The following is a 13,889-nucleotide window of genomic DNA, read 5'->3' on the forward strand; positions in this document are numbered from 1 at the left end:
TTTGGATTATTTCTAATGTTTTGCTATTATGAATAATGCTGCTATGAACATTCCCATACAAGTTTTTGTGGATATAGGTTTTCATTTTTCTTGAGTAGATACCTAGGAATGGAATTGCTAGTTTATATGATCAGTGTCTCTTTTTAAGAAACAGCCAAATTGTTTTCCAAAGTGGCTGTACCATTTTGCATTCCCACCAGCAGTATATGAGCATTCCAGTTGCTCCATAGCCTCACTAGTACTTGGTATTGTCAGTTTTTAAGTTTAGTCATTCTAGTGGGTGTGTCATGTTAGCTCATTATATGGGTTTTAGTTTTAATTTCCCTGATGACTCGTGATGCTGAGTATCTTTTCATGTGCTTATAGGCCATTGATATATATTTTGTGAGGTGTCTGTTCAGACCTTTAACCTGTTTTTTATTGGGTTATCTTTTTGGTTGTGTTTGGTTTTAAGAGTTCTTTATGTGTTCCAGATACAATTCCTTTGTCATATATATTTTGGAAATATTTTCTCCCAATCTGTGGCTTGCCTTTTCATTTTTTAAAATATTATCTTTTGGAGAGCAAAAGCTTCTAATTTGACATAGTCCACTTTAGCAATGTTTTTCTTAATACTATTTGTGTCCTATCTTAAGAAATTTTTGCCTAACCTGAGGTTACAAAGATTTTCTCCTATTTTTTCTTCCTGTAGATTTATAGATTTAGCTCTTATGTTTAGATTTATGATCTATTTAAAATTAATTTTTGTGTATGATATGTAGTCAAAATTCATTTGTGTACAGATATCCTGTTGGTTTAAAAGATCATCCTTTTCTTTCATGGAATTACTTCTTCTATGTCTTTGTTGAAAATTGACTATGAGTATGGGTATATTTTTGAATTCTCTCTTTTGTTTTATTAATTTATATCAGGGATCAGCAAACTAAGGCTTACAAGACCCAAATATATCTTGTGGCCTGTTTTTGTTAATATAGTTTTATTAAAGCACATGGCTACGCCCATCATTTAGGTGCCATCTATGGCTGCAACAGCAGAGGCTGATTGGAGTAGTTGTGACAGAGACTTTGTGTCTTCCACAGCTGAAAATGTCTGTTATCAGGTCTTTTAGGGAAAAAATTTGCCAACTCCTGATCTATGTGTTTATCCTATGCCAATACTATACTTTCTTGATTACCATAGCTTTATAATAAGTCTTGAAATCAGGTTGAGTAAGTCACCCAACTTTCTTCTGCTTTTTAAAAATGGGCTATTCCAGGACCTTTGTATTTCCATCTACATTTTAGAATCAGCTTGCTAATTTATGCAAAAGCCTACTGGGATTTTGATTGGGATTGCATTGACAATAGAGATAATTTGGGGTGAATTAATAGCATAAAAATATTAAGTTTCCTAGTCCAGGAATGTAGTATATTTCTCTATTTGTTGAGGCTTTCTTTCATTTCTCTCAGTAATGTTTGTTGTTTTTAGTGTATAGGCCTTGCACGTCTTCTGTTAAATGTATTCCTAAGTATTTAATTTTATCTATGAATGCTACTATAAATGGAATATTTAACAATTTTATTTTTAAATTGTGTACTGCTGACATACAGGTGTACAATTGATTTTATATATTGACCTTGTATATTGCAACCTTGCTAAATTCATTCGTTTTCCTAGTTTTAGTAGATTCCTTAGGATTCTCCACATACATGATGTCTTCTGTGAGTAAAGGCAGCTTTATCTCTTCCTTTCCAGTCTCTCTGCCTTCATCTTCATCTTGCTTTAATGCACTGTTTAGAATCTCCTATACAGTGCTGAAGTGCTGAGAGCAGACATCCTTGCCTTATTATTGATCTTAGGTAGAATCATTTGGTTTTTCACTGTGGGTTTTTGTAGATGTCTTTTATCAGTTTAAGGAAGTTCCTTTTAATTTCAGATTTGCTGAGATGTTTAAATTTATCAATGTCTGTTGAATTTTATAGAATATTTCTTTTCCTTCCATTGAAATGATTATATGGTTTTTTCCTTTAGTCTTTGAACACAGTGACTTACATTGATTTTTGGATGTTAAACTAAATTTTTTTTGCAGTAAAACCTACTTGGTCATAGAGATGTTATTTTTCAATATTGTTGGTTTTGATTTCTTAATAAGTTAAGGATTTTTGCATCAGTATTCATGAGGGATAGGGTCTGTAGTTTTCCTGTCATGTCATTGTTTGGTTTTGGTATCAGGATAATACCTGCTTTGTAAAGTAAGTAAGAAGTGTTTTCTTCTTTAGTTTTTGAAAGAGTTTATGTACAGGATTAGCATCTTTTAAAAGTAAGTTTCCTAAATGTTTGGTAGAATATACTAGGGAAGCAATCTGTTTTTTGTCTTTTGACTTTTATTAATAGCTAAGTTCTAAGAGATTCAGTTTCCCCTCAATTAGCTTGATAAAAAGGGCATTTTCTTGTGCACAAATAAATTCGAAAATACATTGGGCCTTACCCTGCCTTCTGATTTTGTTATATGTGGAAGGGGCATTTATGAGAAGCTGAGAGGCAGCCTTTCTAACTGTATACTTGAAACATAATGGAGAAATAATTTTATTGTTATATTTTGGCTAATTTTTTTTTTTTTAAGATTTTATTTTTCTTTTTTCTCCCAAAGCCTCCCGGTACATAGTTGTGTATTTTTAGTTGTGGGTCCTTCTAGTTGTGGCACGTGGGACGCCACCTCAGCATGGCTTAATGAGCGGTACCATGTCTGCGCCCAGGATTCGAACTGGTGAAACTCTGGGCCACTGAAGAAGAGCACACGAACTTAACTACTCGGCCACAGGGCCGGCCCCTGCCTAAATGTTTAATGCTGCCCTTGTTATAAAATATTTGATTGCTTTGCTTATTTGAATTCCTTTGTTTTTGTTAATTTTAGGAACTTAAAAGGAGTCAAGAAAATAAAGCAGAAAGGAAAATGGAAAATCAGAATTCCCAAAGTCCTCAGCAGATCTCACAGTGTCTCAACACATGCCCAGAGCAAAATGGTCATGTTCCTACAGTGCCAAATACACAACCAGTTCTGCAATATGGTAATCCTTACGCAACACAGGAAACAAGAGGTTATTAAAATATTTTTGGTTTGGCATTAGTTGAATATGGAGGTTTTTTTGGTTTGTATTTTCATGGCATTAGAGAACTGCTGGTACAATCAACTCTAATGGAAACATTATTTTACACCAAGCACTTTTAATAGTTAGCACTAACTGGCTTCATCTAGAAGTGATACACCATGAATGAATAGTCTGTTTATTACATATAGCGCTTATTGTAAAAAATCACTTGGGTTAAAAATGAAGACATCATTTTTCATGCACTAAAATTGTTTTTTATATCCTATTCAGCATAGCTATACACAGAGATTCTAATTTTAGTACCAAGTTTCAACCTACTTATCCAAAATTATTTCAGATGGAGCAGATGGTGCTTTTTACCCAGATGAAATCCAAAGGCCACCTGTGAGAGTACCCTCTTGGGGACTGGAAGATAACGTTGTCTGCAGCCAACCTGCTCGAAACCTTAGTCGGCCTGATGATTTAGAAGACCCTGAGGATAGTAAAGTAAATTGAATTTCCATTTTCTGAACCTGTCCCTCTTATTTTTGTCCTATGTAGAGAGTTATGTATGTGTGGAAAGAGAGAGTGTGTGTGCTTGTGTGTACACTTGATTGCTTACTTGATTTTTGGAAAACCTGCTTGCCTTTAAATTTGAAAAATCAGCCATTTATATGCTTCAAACTTACACTTTAGGATTAATACTAAACTTAAAAGGTTAAATTTGGAGAATGACTTCAGTAAATTGTAGTTAGCAGATAGTTTAATCTTAAAAGAATTTTTTATTGGGATATAATTGACATATTAGCTTCAGGTAAACAATATGATTCGATATTTGTATATATTGTGAAATGATCACCACAAGAAGTCTAGTTAACATGCATTATCACACAGTTACAAACTTTTTTCCCCTTGTGATGAGAACTTTTAACATCTACTGTCTTAGCAACCTTCAAATATGCAATACAGTCACAGGTAGTTTAATCTTAATTATCACTTACTAAGTAATTGGCTATGTTCTTTTGATTGTAGATGTAGTAGGCTGGAAGAAGCACAGTGTTAATGACAATGTTATGCTTCAGTGTGCATCTTTTCATTTTAGCATTTATATCCCACTCTAAATTTTAAGGTGGACTATTCTCTTTAGCTAGAAAAAGAGAGAAGTGTATGTACGATAGTTTTCTTTTTCAGAGAAATACTCCTTTTTTTGTGTGTGTGAGGAAGATTGGCCCTGAGCTAACATCTGTTGCCAGTCTTCCTCCTTTGCTTGAGGAAGATTGTCCCTAAGTTAACATCTGTGCCAGTCTTCCTCTATTTTGTATCTGCGGTGCCACCACAGCATGGCTTGATGAGTGGTGTGTACATCCACACCCAGGATCCAAACCTGCAAAACCCAGGCCACCGAAGTGGCCACTTAACCACTACACCACCAGGCCAGCCCCCAGAGAAATACTCTTAGACATCGTTAGTATGTCTAAAATCTCTCAGCAACACAATGCTGATGATAATTGAATTAGTTTGTGTAGCATGCCATTATTTTTATTTCACTTAGAGATTTCTTCACCATTTAATAAATAGGTTTTCGTCCTTATAGCAGCTCTTTTTGGATTTCTTGTGCATTAAGATGAATTTCCAAGAAATGCTTTATTGTGCTCTTTGCACGTACAGGGGTATCATGACCTGTTTCTCATTTAATCTAGTTTGCTGCATTTAATTGCTATTAACCTTTGCGGAAACTGATCAGTGTTCAGACAGGCGTGGTTTTAGCCCTAGTGCTCACCACCCATAATGGAGAAAAATGTATTTTTCCCTCCTGCCTTTTGGCCTCCTATGTCCATTACTGGGAATAATTAGGAAAACTGTCAGAATTTTTGTAGCCTGTTTAAGGTCTAGGGTATCATCTTACTGCATTTTCACACCTTTACTTCACATTTTGCATATTTAATCTGATCATTCTTGGGACAGATGTTCCATGTGACAAGCCCTGCTCTTCTGTAGTCATCTGCTTCAGTTTAATTAGCAGAATGTTCTTTCTGATCCGTGTGCTTTGCCCTCCTGCAAACCCATGAGAAGCAGTGTAAGAGTCTTGTGCTCATTTGCTGACACGCTTACATTTGATAAGAAGATGGAAGGGCTCTTAATAGGCACACCGTGGGTAATTGTATTTTGCAATCAGAAGATTTTTCACATTAGACAGAAACTAATTTTTATGTACATTCAGACCTTGTGTTTTTGAAAAGATTCTTGTCATTGCAACAACAAAAATCACTTGCAAATGAAGTATTTTAGTAAGTAATTTTAGTTAGAATAGAGAAAGATTTGAATTGACCTGTTCCTTTTCTCCAGTTCTCTGCCCTGGGAGTGACTAGCAGCCACAGGACCCATCCCCTTTGAGTCAGGCTTGAGGCAGCCTATTCTTCCAGCCTCCTCCAGTCATTCACCTGTCATCTCTCCTCTCTTCTGCTCCGGAAAGTGTGGTCAACTATCAGATCAAAAGCCTTTTATGACTCTCTTTTACCTAATAATTGCAATAACTATATAACATCATAATTGTGATGATGGTGATGGCAACAAACATTTCTGTAGCTGTATTTGCCAGCTAATGCTTAGCTCTTTAAATATATTAACTCATTTGTTCTTTGTAGCAGTCATACAAGGTAGGAACTCTTACTCTCTCTATTTTATAATGGAGGAAACTGAGAGCCGGATTAACTGGCTTGCTTCACATCACGCTGCTGGTGAAAGCACTGCCAGGATTTGAGCCTCATCACTTTGGCTAAAGAAGCTGCGGTCTTCGCTACCTATCAACCTATCACATAGCCTAAAGCAGAGGTTCCTAAACTTTCTCAGTTTATGACACCTTTAGCTTCTCAGTAAATTTTTTTTACCCCATAAGCCAAAAGAAATACTTAACGATTTCCTAACAAATGTAGTAACCATTTGAAAAAATAATACACATGAATTGAAAGAAAAATTCATATTTTAATTTCATTCTTAACCATGGTTACTAATGGGATGTATGTGGCTGTTGAACACTGTATGACTTCTCAAACCTTGGAGTCAGATTGGGCAAGCCCCTTTCATTTCCTCTTTCACATTGATTTTCACAAGGCACATGCTTTATATCTCATCAACTGCCAAAAACCTAGCTTCTCAAAGATAAGATGTCATTGAAAGGAATGTAGTGCTATCTAATATTGAAACTGTGAGCTATCTTGAACTAGTTGTTCACATGGTGTCTGACAAATGTGGAGTGTTTCTCCATATTTAATTAACTTAGAAAATTAAAAATATCCCATAGTATCCCTCTGAGTTTGCTGTGGTGCCCTAGCTTCCTGTACAGTTTTTTTGAACCATGAGTCGAAACCCTTGCTGCTCAAAAATATGGTTTGTGGACCAACAGCATTGCTACCTCCTGAGAGCTTGTTAGAAATGTAGGATCTGGTTCCACTCCAGACCTACTGAGAATCAGACTGCGTTTAACAAAATCCTTAGGTGATTATATGCTCAAAGTTTGAGTTGCACTGGCCTAAACTTCATCATTCCAGGCTGGATTACTTTCTCTTCAACACACATCCTACCTTCTGGTTGATTTCATGCTTTTGTTCAGTGTTTTCCTTGTACCTAGACTGGCTTTATTCCTTCTTTCCGTTTCCCTATATCTCTGAAAAACTAAGGCTCACACATTCTGTTGATGTGGTTTGTTTACAGCTTTCCGAAGGAATCCTTCACTATGAACCTTCAAATTGAAGGCAGACAATTTTTGTTGTCTTTTTTTTCCCCTCATGAATTTTTAGCTTTTATTCTCGGAAGGATCTCTGATTCTCAAAGGGGCTGTGACTCCAAAACTGTTGATAACCACTGCTTGACAGAATCAAGGTCTGTTTCCCATTTGTCATGGGGCATTGAGTTTTTGTCTCTTAAATTTTGCTCTTTTTCATCTGTTGTCATCTGTTGTCATATTTTTAAAATTTTGTTTTGAAAAGAGCCAGTATGTTTTCTTTTTACAAAAGTAGTACATAATAACAGTCAATTCATTTTTATCAGAGTGCCAAGACATTTCAATGGGGGAAAGAATAGTCTTTTCAACAAACGATGCTGCAACAGTTGGCTATCTGTATGCAAAAGAATGAAATTGGGTCCCTACATCATACTATATATAAAAATTAACTCAAATTGAACCTAAATATAAGAGCTAAACTATAAAATTCAAAAGAAAATAGAGAAGGCTTTGTGATGTTGGATTAAGCAATGGTTTCTTAGATATGACACCCAAAGTACAAGCAACAAAGGAAAAAATAGATAAATTGACCTTCCTTAAAAGGATTTTGTGAATTCCATACTGTACTATTTTTATTTTTTATACACACTTATTTCCAGCTGATATTGATCTCTGGTTGGCATCTCTTAATGCTGGATTTTGCCTTTTCTATAATATACAGTACAATGCCTTTCATACAGTAGGGGCTGTTTAAATATTTATGATTAATGATTTTAGTTAAAAAATGCTTTTAATTATTTCTGTTTTCTGCCTGCTAAGCTATTTAATGTTCAGGTTGTCTTAGAAAAGTAATTAATTTTTGCTAACAGCTTTATTGAGAAATAATTCACATACTATTCAATTCGCTATTTAAAGTACAGTCATGCTTCGATTAATGACGGGGATCTGTTCTGAGAAATGCATCGTTAGGCGATGTTGTCATTGTGTGAACGTCAAAAAGTGTACTTGTATATACCTAAATGGTATAGCCTACTACACACCTAGGCTATATGGTACTAATGTTATGAGATCACTGTTATGTGTGCAGTCCATCATTGACTGAAATGTCGTTAGGCAGCACGTGACTGTGTACAATCCAGTGGTGTTTAGTATATTCACAGAGTTGTGCAACTATCACCACAATCAATTTTAGAACATTTTCCTCACCACAAAAAGAAACCCTGTACCCTTTAGCGGTCACCTCCCCTCTCTATTCTCCCAACCCCGGGAAACTTTCAGTCTACCATCTGTCTCTATAAAGTTGCCTATTCTGGACATTCATATAAATCAAATCATATAATATGTGGTCTTTTGTGACTGGCTTCTTTCACTTAGCCTAATATTTTCAAGATTCATCCATGTTTTAGCATGCATACATGGTTATCATGAAGACTATAATTCATTCCATTTTAATGCTGAATAATATTCCTTTGAATGGATATACCACATTTTGTTTATCCATTCAACTGTTGATTGACATTTGGGTTGTTTCCACCTCTAGTTTACTGTGAATAGTGCTGCTGTGAACTTGTGTACAAGTTTTGTTTGAATACCTTTTTCAGTTTTTTGGGGTATATAGTTAGGAGTTGGATTGCTGGTTCATATGGTGACTCTATGTTTAACCTTTTGAGGAATTGCCTGATTGCTTTCCACAGTGGCTGCACAGGTTTACTTTCTCATCAGCAGTGTGTAAGCATTCCAGTTTCTCCACATCCTCCTCCACACTTGTTTGTTGTTTTGATTATAGGCCATACTAATGTGGGTATGAAGTGGCATATCATTGTGGATTTGACTTGCATTTCCCTGTTGGCTAATAATGTTGAGCATCTTTAATGTGCTAGTTCACCATTTGTGTATTGTCTTTGGAAAAGTGTCCATTCAATCATTCAGCCGTTTTTTAATTGGATTATTGTCCCTTATCAGATATATGATTTTCAAAGATTTTCTCCCATTCTGTGGGTTATCTTTTCGCTCTTTTGGTGGTATCCTTTGCAGCACAAAAGTTTCTAATTTTGCTGAAGGTCAAATTTATCTTTTTATTCTTTTTTTGCTTATACTTTTATACTTTTTGTTGTCATGTCTCAGAAGCCATTGCCTAATCCAAGATTTGCCCCTGTGTTTTCTTCTAAGGATTTATGGTTCCAGCTCTTACATTTAGGTCTTGGTCCATATTTACTTAATTGCTGACATTTGAAAAGTAATAAAGATCTTGCAAAATTATTTGCTTTCTGATTTTTAAATACCTTTAAATATATAGTTATAGTTAAATGATATTCCTTCATTGACCTGATGTATTCCTAGAAGTGGATGTTAGAGGTTAAACAGTAACATCTCATAAAAAGGGGAATGTTGACTAATGTTACCTAATAATACAAAGTTTTGAGAGAATAAAGATAAATATTAATACTAAGGTTTTATATAAAAGTTACCCAGAGTCACTGGTACTCTGTTTTCTCTTATGTGTTGACTTTGGCCTTTGCAAATATATTTCTTAAGCTCTTGAACTAAAGTAATAATTTATCAACTTTAGTAAAAGTTTTATTCAGTGGTAGACCTTTTCTCCTTGACATTCATTACTAACTCCCAAATGATATCTAAATGTTTCAATTAATAATTCCTAGCACAGGTAGAATCACAACACAGTTTGGGAGATGCTGAGTATATATAGTCCCATTGTCTGGATCCTGATGATTCAAATGGCATAACTCAGTCATTAGCTCCTGAGTGTATATTGTTAGTTTGATCTTGATTGTGTTTTTTTTAAATTGTGGTAGAACACACATAACATAAAATTTACCATCTTAACCATTTTTAAGTGTACACTTCTGTAGCATTAAGTACTTTCACATTGTTGTGCAACCAGTCTCCAGAACCCTCTTCATCTTGCAAAACAGAAACTCTATACCCCTTAAAAAACTCCCCATTCCCCCTTCCCTCTATCCCCTGGCAACCACCATTCTACTTTGTCTCTATGAATTTGACTTCTCCAGGTACCTCATACAAGTGGAATCTTTCAGTACTTGTCTTTTTGTGACTGGCTCACTTTACTTAGTATAATATCCTCAAGATTCATCATGTTGAAACATTTGTCAGAATTTCCTTCTTTTTTAAGGCTAAACAATATTCCATTTTATGTATTTACCACATTGTGTTTATCCATTCATCCATCGGTAAGACATTTGGGTTGTTTCCACCTTTTGGCTATTGTGAATAATGCTTCCATGACCAAAGGTGTACAGATATATCTGTTTGAGTTCCTGTTTTCAATTCTTTTGGATATATCCCTGGAAATGGAATTGCTTTATCATGTGGTAATTGTATTTTTATGATCGTGATTGTATTTTGAATTTAGTATGATTAACCCTATTGTCCAAGAGATGAACCCATTTTAATACTATTTCAGATGTTCAAGGTTTGGTAAGAAAAGAATTTTTTTTATAGACTAGATTTTGAGTTGGGCATCTAATGAGAAGTTTTTGAGTTTCAAATAGAGCTTTAGTTTACCATAGCTTGTTTCCTTTGTTTAAAAGGTAAATGACCAATGTAAGGTGCTGTAGACCTTTGTAGAGATTAAAGTGCTATTAAAAATGTTGTTTTCTTAAGAAAATTGTTCATAAACAGATTTTAGTATGGTATTCCCAATAAAATTTGCTTTTAAGAGTCTTTTAGCAATTTAACTAAAATACTAGGTAGGTAATGTTACTTTAAAACTTGCTATTCGAAGTTCTTTTGGGCTGATAAGACTTTCAGTGCTGAAACTTATTTTAGAAGTTTTGGATGGAAATCTTTTTAAAATAGAATACATGATTCTCTGCCTTCTTAAAGAATATCTGACATAGCCTTCATGACACAAGGTTATTAATTTAAAAATCAACGTTAAATGATGTCTTCACGTTCTTTTCAGATGTATATATAGGAAAGCTATGTGATCCAATGCTGAAATACTGTTGGATGTTTTGCGTTCTTGTCTGCTTCTCTCTTTTTACCGGTAGCCATTTTTTTGTTGTTGACAGTGAGCCTGTCTTAATAGCCTCACTTCACAATCTAATTTGTTATATTTAATCTAGTATGGTTTTGGAAACTAATGAACTGAGCTTGATGAGTAAAATAGAGCAAATGTATTTGTGAGTGAAAATTTGAACTGGTCCTTTTGCATGTCAAGATCACAAGAGACTTTATTAATGAATTGGCTACTCAACTTATTACATACTTTCTGGTTTTCTTCTCTGAGTAGGTGATTTCTTGTTTCATAAGAACTTATGTCTCATTATAACGCCTAGAATTCTACTCTGGAGTCCCTTTCCCCTTTTATTAGGTATTAGGTGGTAGAAGATACAGAATAATAGGGTTATCCTTACCAAGTTGTATATGGCTTAGAAAGTATAAATTAAAAAGAACAAAAGTATAAATTGCTTTTTTTCCCCTTGCAGATATTTTACAAGCAGGGCTGACATGTCTGAAAGGTTGGTCTGAGCCTAGCACCTTAGCTAGCAACCAGTTCTGTTGTTAGCTGATTCATAGAAGCAGTAAATTGGTGTAAGCTGTTAGCTGTTATAAAACACAGAAAGGAGGTTATGAGATTTTTGGTTCCATTATATTTTTGGCCGGTAGAAAGTTGTATTTTATTATAAATATGTCATCAAGAATTTTGAAAAGTAGAATATCATGACCTTTCCTTTATCTTCTCCCATTATTTTCTTAAATAGCATTTCAAAATTTCAAAGATTTTTTTCTTTTTTCAAAGATAAATGAGAAAATTTTATTATTTTATATGTAATTCTTTAAGCAGATTCAGTGTTTCAAATACTGTTGCTGGAAGGCCTAAAATCTGGCAGCTAGAGTAAAGATGTGGCACGGAATCCAGATTTACCATCATACATATTAAGCTTAGCAGATTCAACTACTGTACCATCTTCCCTTTGTTTCTACCATTTAAAAGCTGTCTGGATTTTAGTTACTTGAAGATTTGAAGTATATAAAGTACTTGTCTTATATTCCCCAATTTCACAATCCCCCATTAGGTTATCTAACTTCTCTTGCCTAGTTATATCGTAAGGGAATCACAGGTAAACAAAAGTATTTCCTCATGTGATTAATATGAAAAAAAAGTCTTCTACTACCTCTTTGACCTTTCAGGAGGGGATAATCCTTAGAATAATAGTCAGATATCCCCCACCCCCCAAAAAGAAAAGATAACTCAATTTGTGTCTTGTTTGTTCCTTCGAATTTCACACCACATAGACTTCTTTGGTACCTCTTCCCATGACAGACTTGACTATTTAGCCCGTTAATAGCAGCTCCACAGCAATGACTGCCCGGCAACTAAGGACTTTCATCAGTGCCTGCTCTACTTGTTTATGTGCTTTCAGTTTGTGATGTGAGAGCAGCCAGCAGAGCTGCTCAGAGGAAGAAAGCAGGTGGGCACTCTAGAGGATGTGGCTGCTGTTGATGTGAAGGGAGGGTCCATGTTTGGCTGTTGATGTTGCACTTACAGACCTCTAATGAGTGACCACAGGGATGCGGGCATGGAAATCTAAACCAATGTTTTCTTTCAGATTCAAACTCAGATTTACAGATTTTTAGGAGTGTTCCTTGACAATCTGTTAGATATTTAACTTTGAATTTTACTCTTTCACAACAGAGTTATGAGGCCTGTAGTTTGGTGCGTTGCTTTGGGGCTTTTTTCCCAGTAATTTTATTGAGATCATAATGGTTTATAATATTGTGTAATTTTGGGTGTACCTTATTATTTATCAATTTCTGAATATACTTCATCATGCTCACCACCAGTAGTCTAATTTTTGTTCGTGCATTGCTTTGTTTTAACATGGTTTTCCAGTTGGATTTGCCCGTGTATGTGCCCAAGAACATACATGTGTAAACTCATACATATTTTACTAGCATTTCTTTATTTATAATTTCTGTATATTGTGCAGTGGATGTATATTGTCAAAGAACATTCTGTCCTGCAAGTTAACAGTTATTAAATGAGAGTAGTAGGAAAAATAATACAGTCTTAAGATTTTTATGAAAGTGGTCACCTATTGTATGGAACGATAAAGTCGCCTACATATAGGTTCAAAAAAGCCTGCAGATCTCATTCACACATACAAGTGTGGCATACTATCCATTCCACTAAATACTACTGCTTTTTATTTCAAGAAGGTAAGACTTAGTTCATAGAGAACTATTCTGTAAAAATTTACTTTCAAACAGAGCTGCCCTGATGGCCTAGTGGTTCAGTGCTCTCACTGCTTTGGTGGCCTGGGTTCATTTCCCAGTAGCAGAACCACACCGCCTGTCTGTCACTTGCCACGCTGTGGTAGCAGCTCACATAGAAGAACTAGAAGGACTTACAACTAGTGTATACAACCATGCACTGGGGCTTTTGGCGGGGGGCAGAATTTCAAAGATATGTTTATATTAAAATCTAGTTAAATAGAAGTAAAATTTTGAAAAGTATATCTTATTTTCTTTATACTATGCTTGACTGAATTAATCAAGGAACTTATATACAGTTTCACTTTTCTCAAAAGTTGCAAAATTATTTCTTGCCTAGGAAGATGAGACTGAGCCCACTGCTCCTGATCCTCCAAGTCAGCATTTACGTGGGCATGGAACAGGCTTTTGCTTTGATTCCAGGTAATTTTTCTCTTTACTGTGTAGAAGTTGGATGAGATAGACCAGTGGTTCTCAAAGTATGGTCCTTGTGAACTTGTTAGAAATGCCTATGATCAGGGCCCTACCTTAGACCTTCTAAACCTGAAACTCTTGGTGTGGGGCTCAGCAATGTGTGTTTTAATGTGCCCTCCTGGTGATTCTGATGCATGCGATCCTTTGAAGAACCAATGCTGATAAACACTCTTAGTTGTTAAACTGAATGAACACTGTTAGGAAATTGTTATATTAATCTTTATAGTTTTACAAAAGGTATTTTCTGTTCAATAAAAATTGAAGAATTCTTGTTACTAAGCCTCATTTCACATAATATGATTGTATTTTGGGGTTGTAACAAAAGTTTTTTTCTTTGTTAATCTAATTGTAAAACTAAATTTAAAAGC

At 35.0% G+C, this 13,889-nt stretch overlaps 1 protein-coding gene across 4 annotated transcripts in view; it reads left to right on the forward strand.

The window, feature by feature from the left end:
• Positions 1 to 13,889, forward strand: part of TAX1BP1 (Tax1 binding protein 1) — a 78,934-nt gene that overhangs the window by 64,217 nt on the left and 828 nt on the right. For 2 of the 4 annotated variants that reach the window (XM_001499910.7, XM_023639425.2), the window contains exons 15-17: positions 2,894 to 3,077; positions 3,427 to 3,575; positions 13,388 to 13,470. In XM_001499910.7, the coding sequence (XP_001499960.3) occupies positions 2,894 to 3,077; positions 3,427 to 3,575; positions 13,388 to 13,470 (416 nt within the window). The remainder of the gene's footprint in view (positions 1 to 2,893; positions 3,078 to 3,426; positions 3,576 to 13,387; positions 13,471 to 13,889) is intronic. The other 2 variants (XM_005609271.4, XM_070264723.1) reach the window with 1 other exon arrangement.

The sequence above is a fragment of the Equus caballus genome, chromosome 4 (genome assembly GCF_041296265.1).
Source record: "Equus caballus isolate H_3958 breed thoroughbred chromosome 4, TB-T2T, whole genome shotgun sequence".
Lineage (NCBI taxonomy): Eukaryota > Metazoa > Chordata > Mammalia > Perissodactyla > Equidae > Equus > Equus caballus.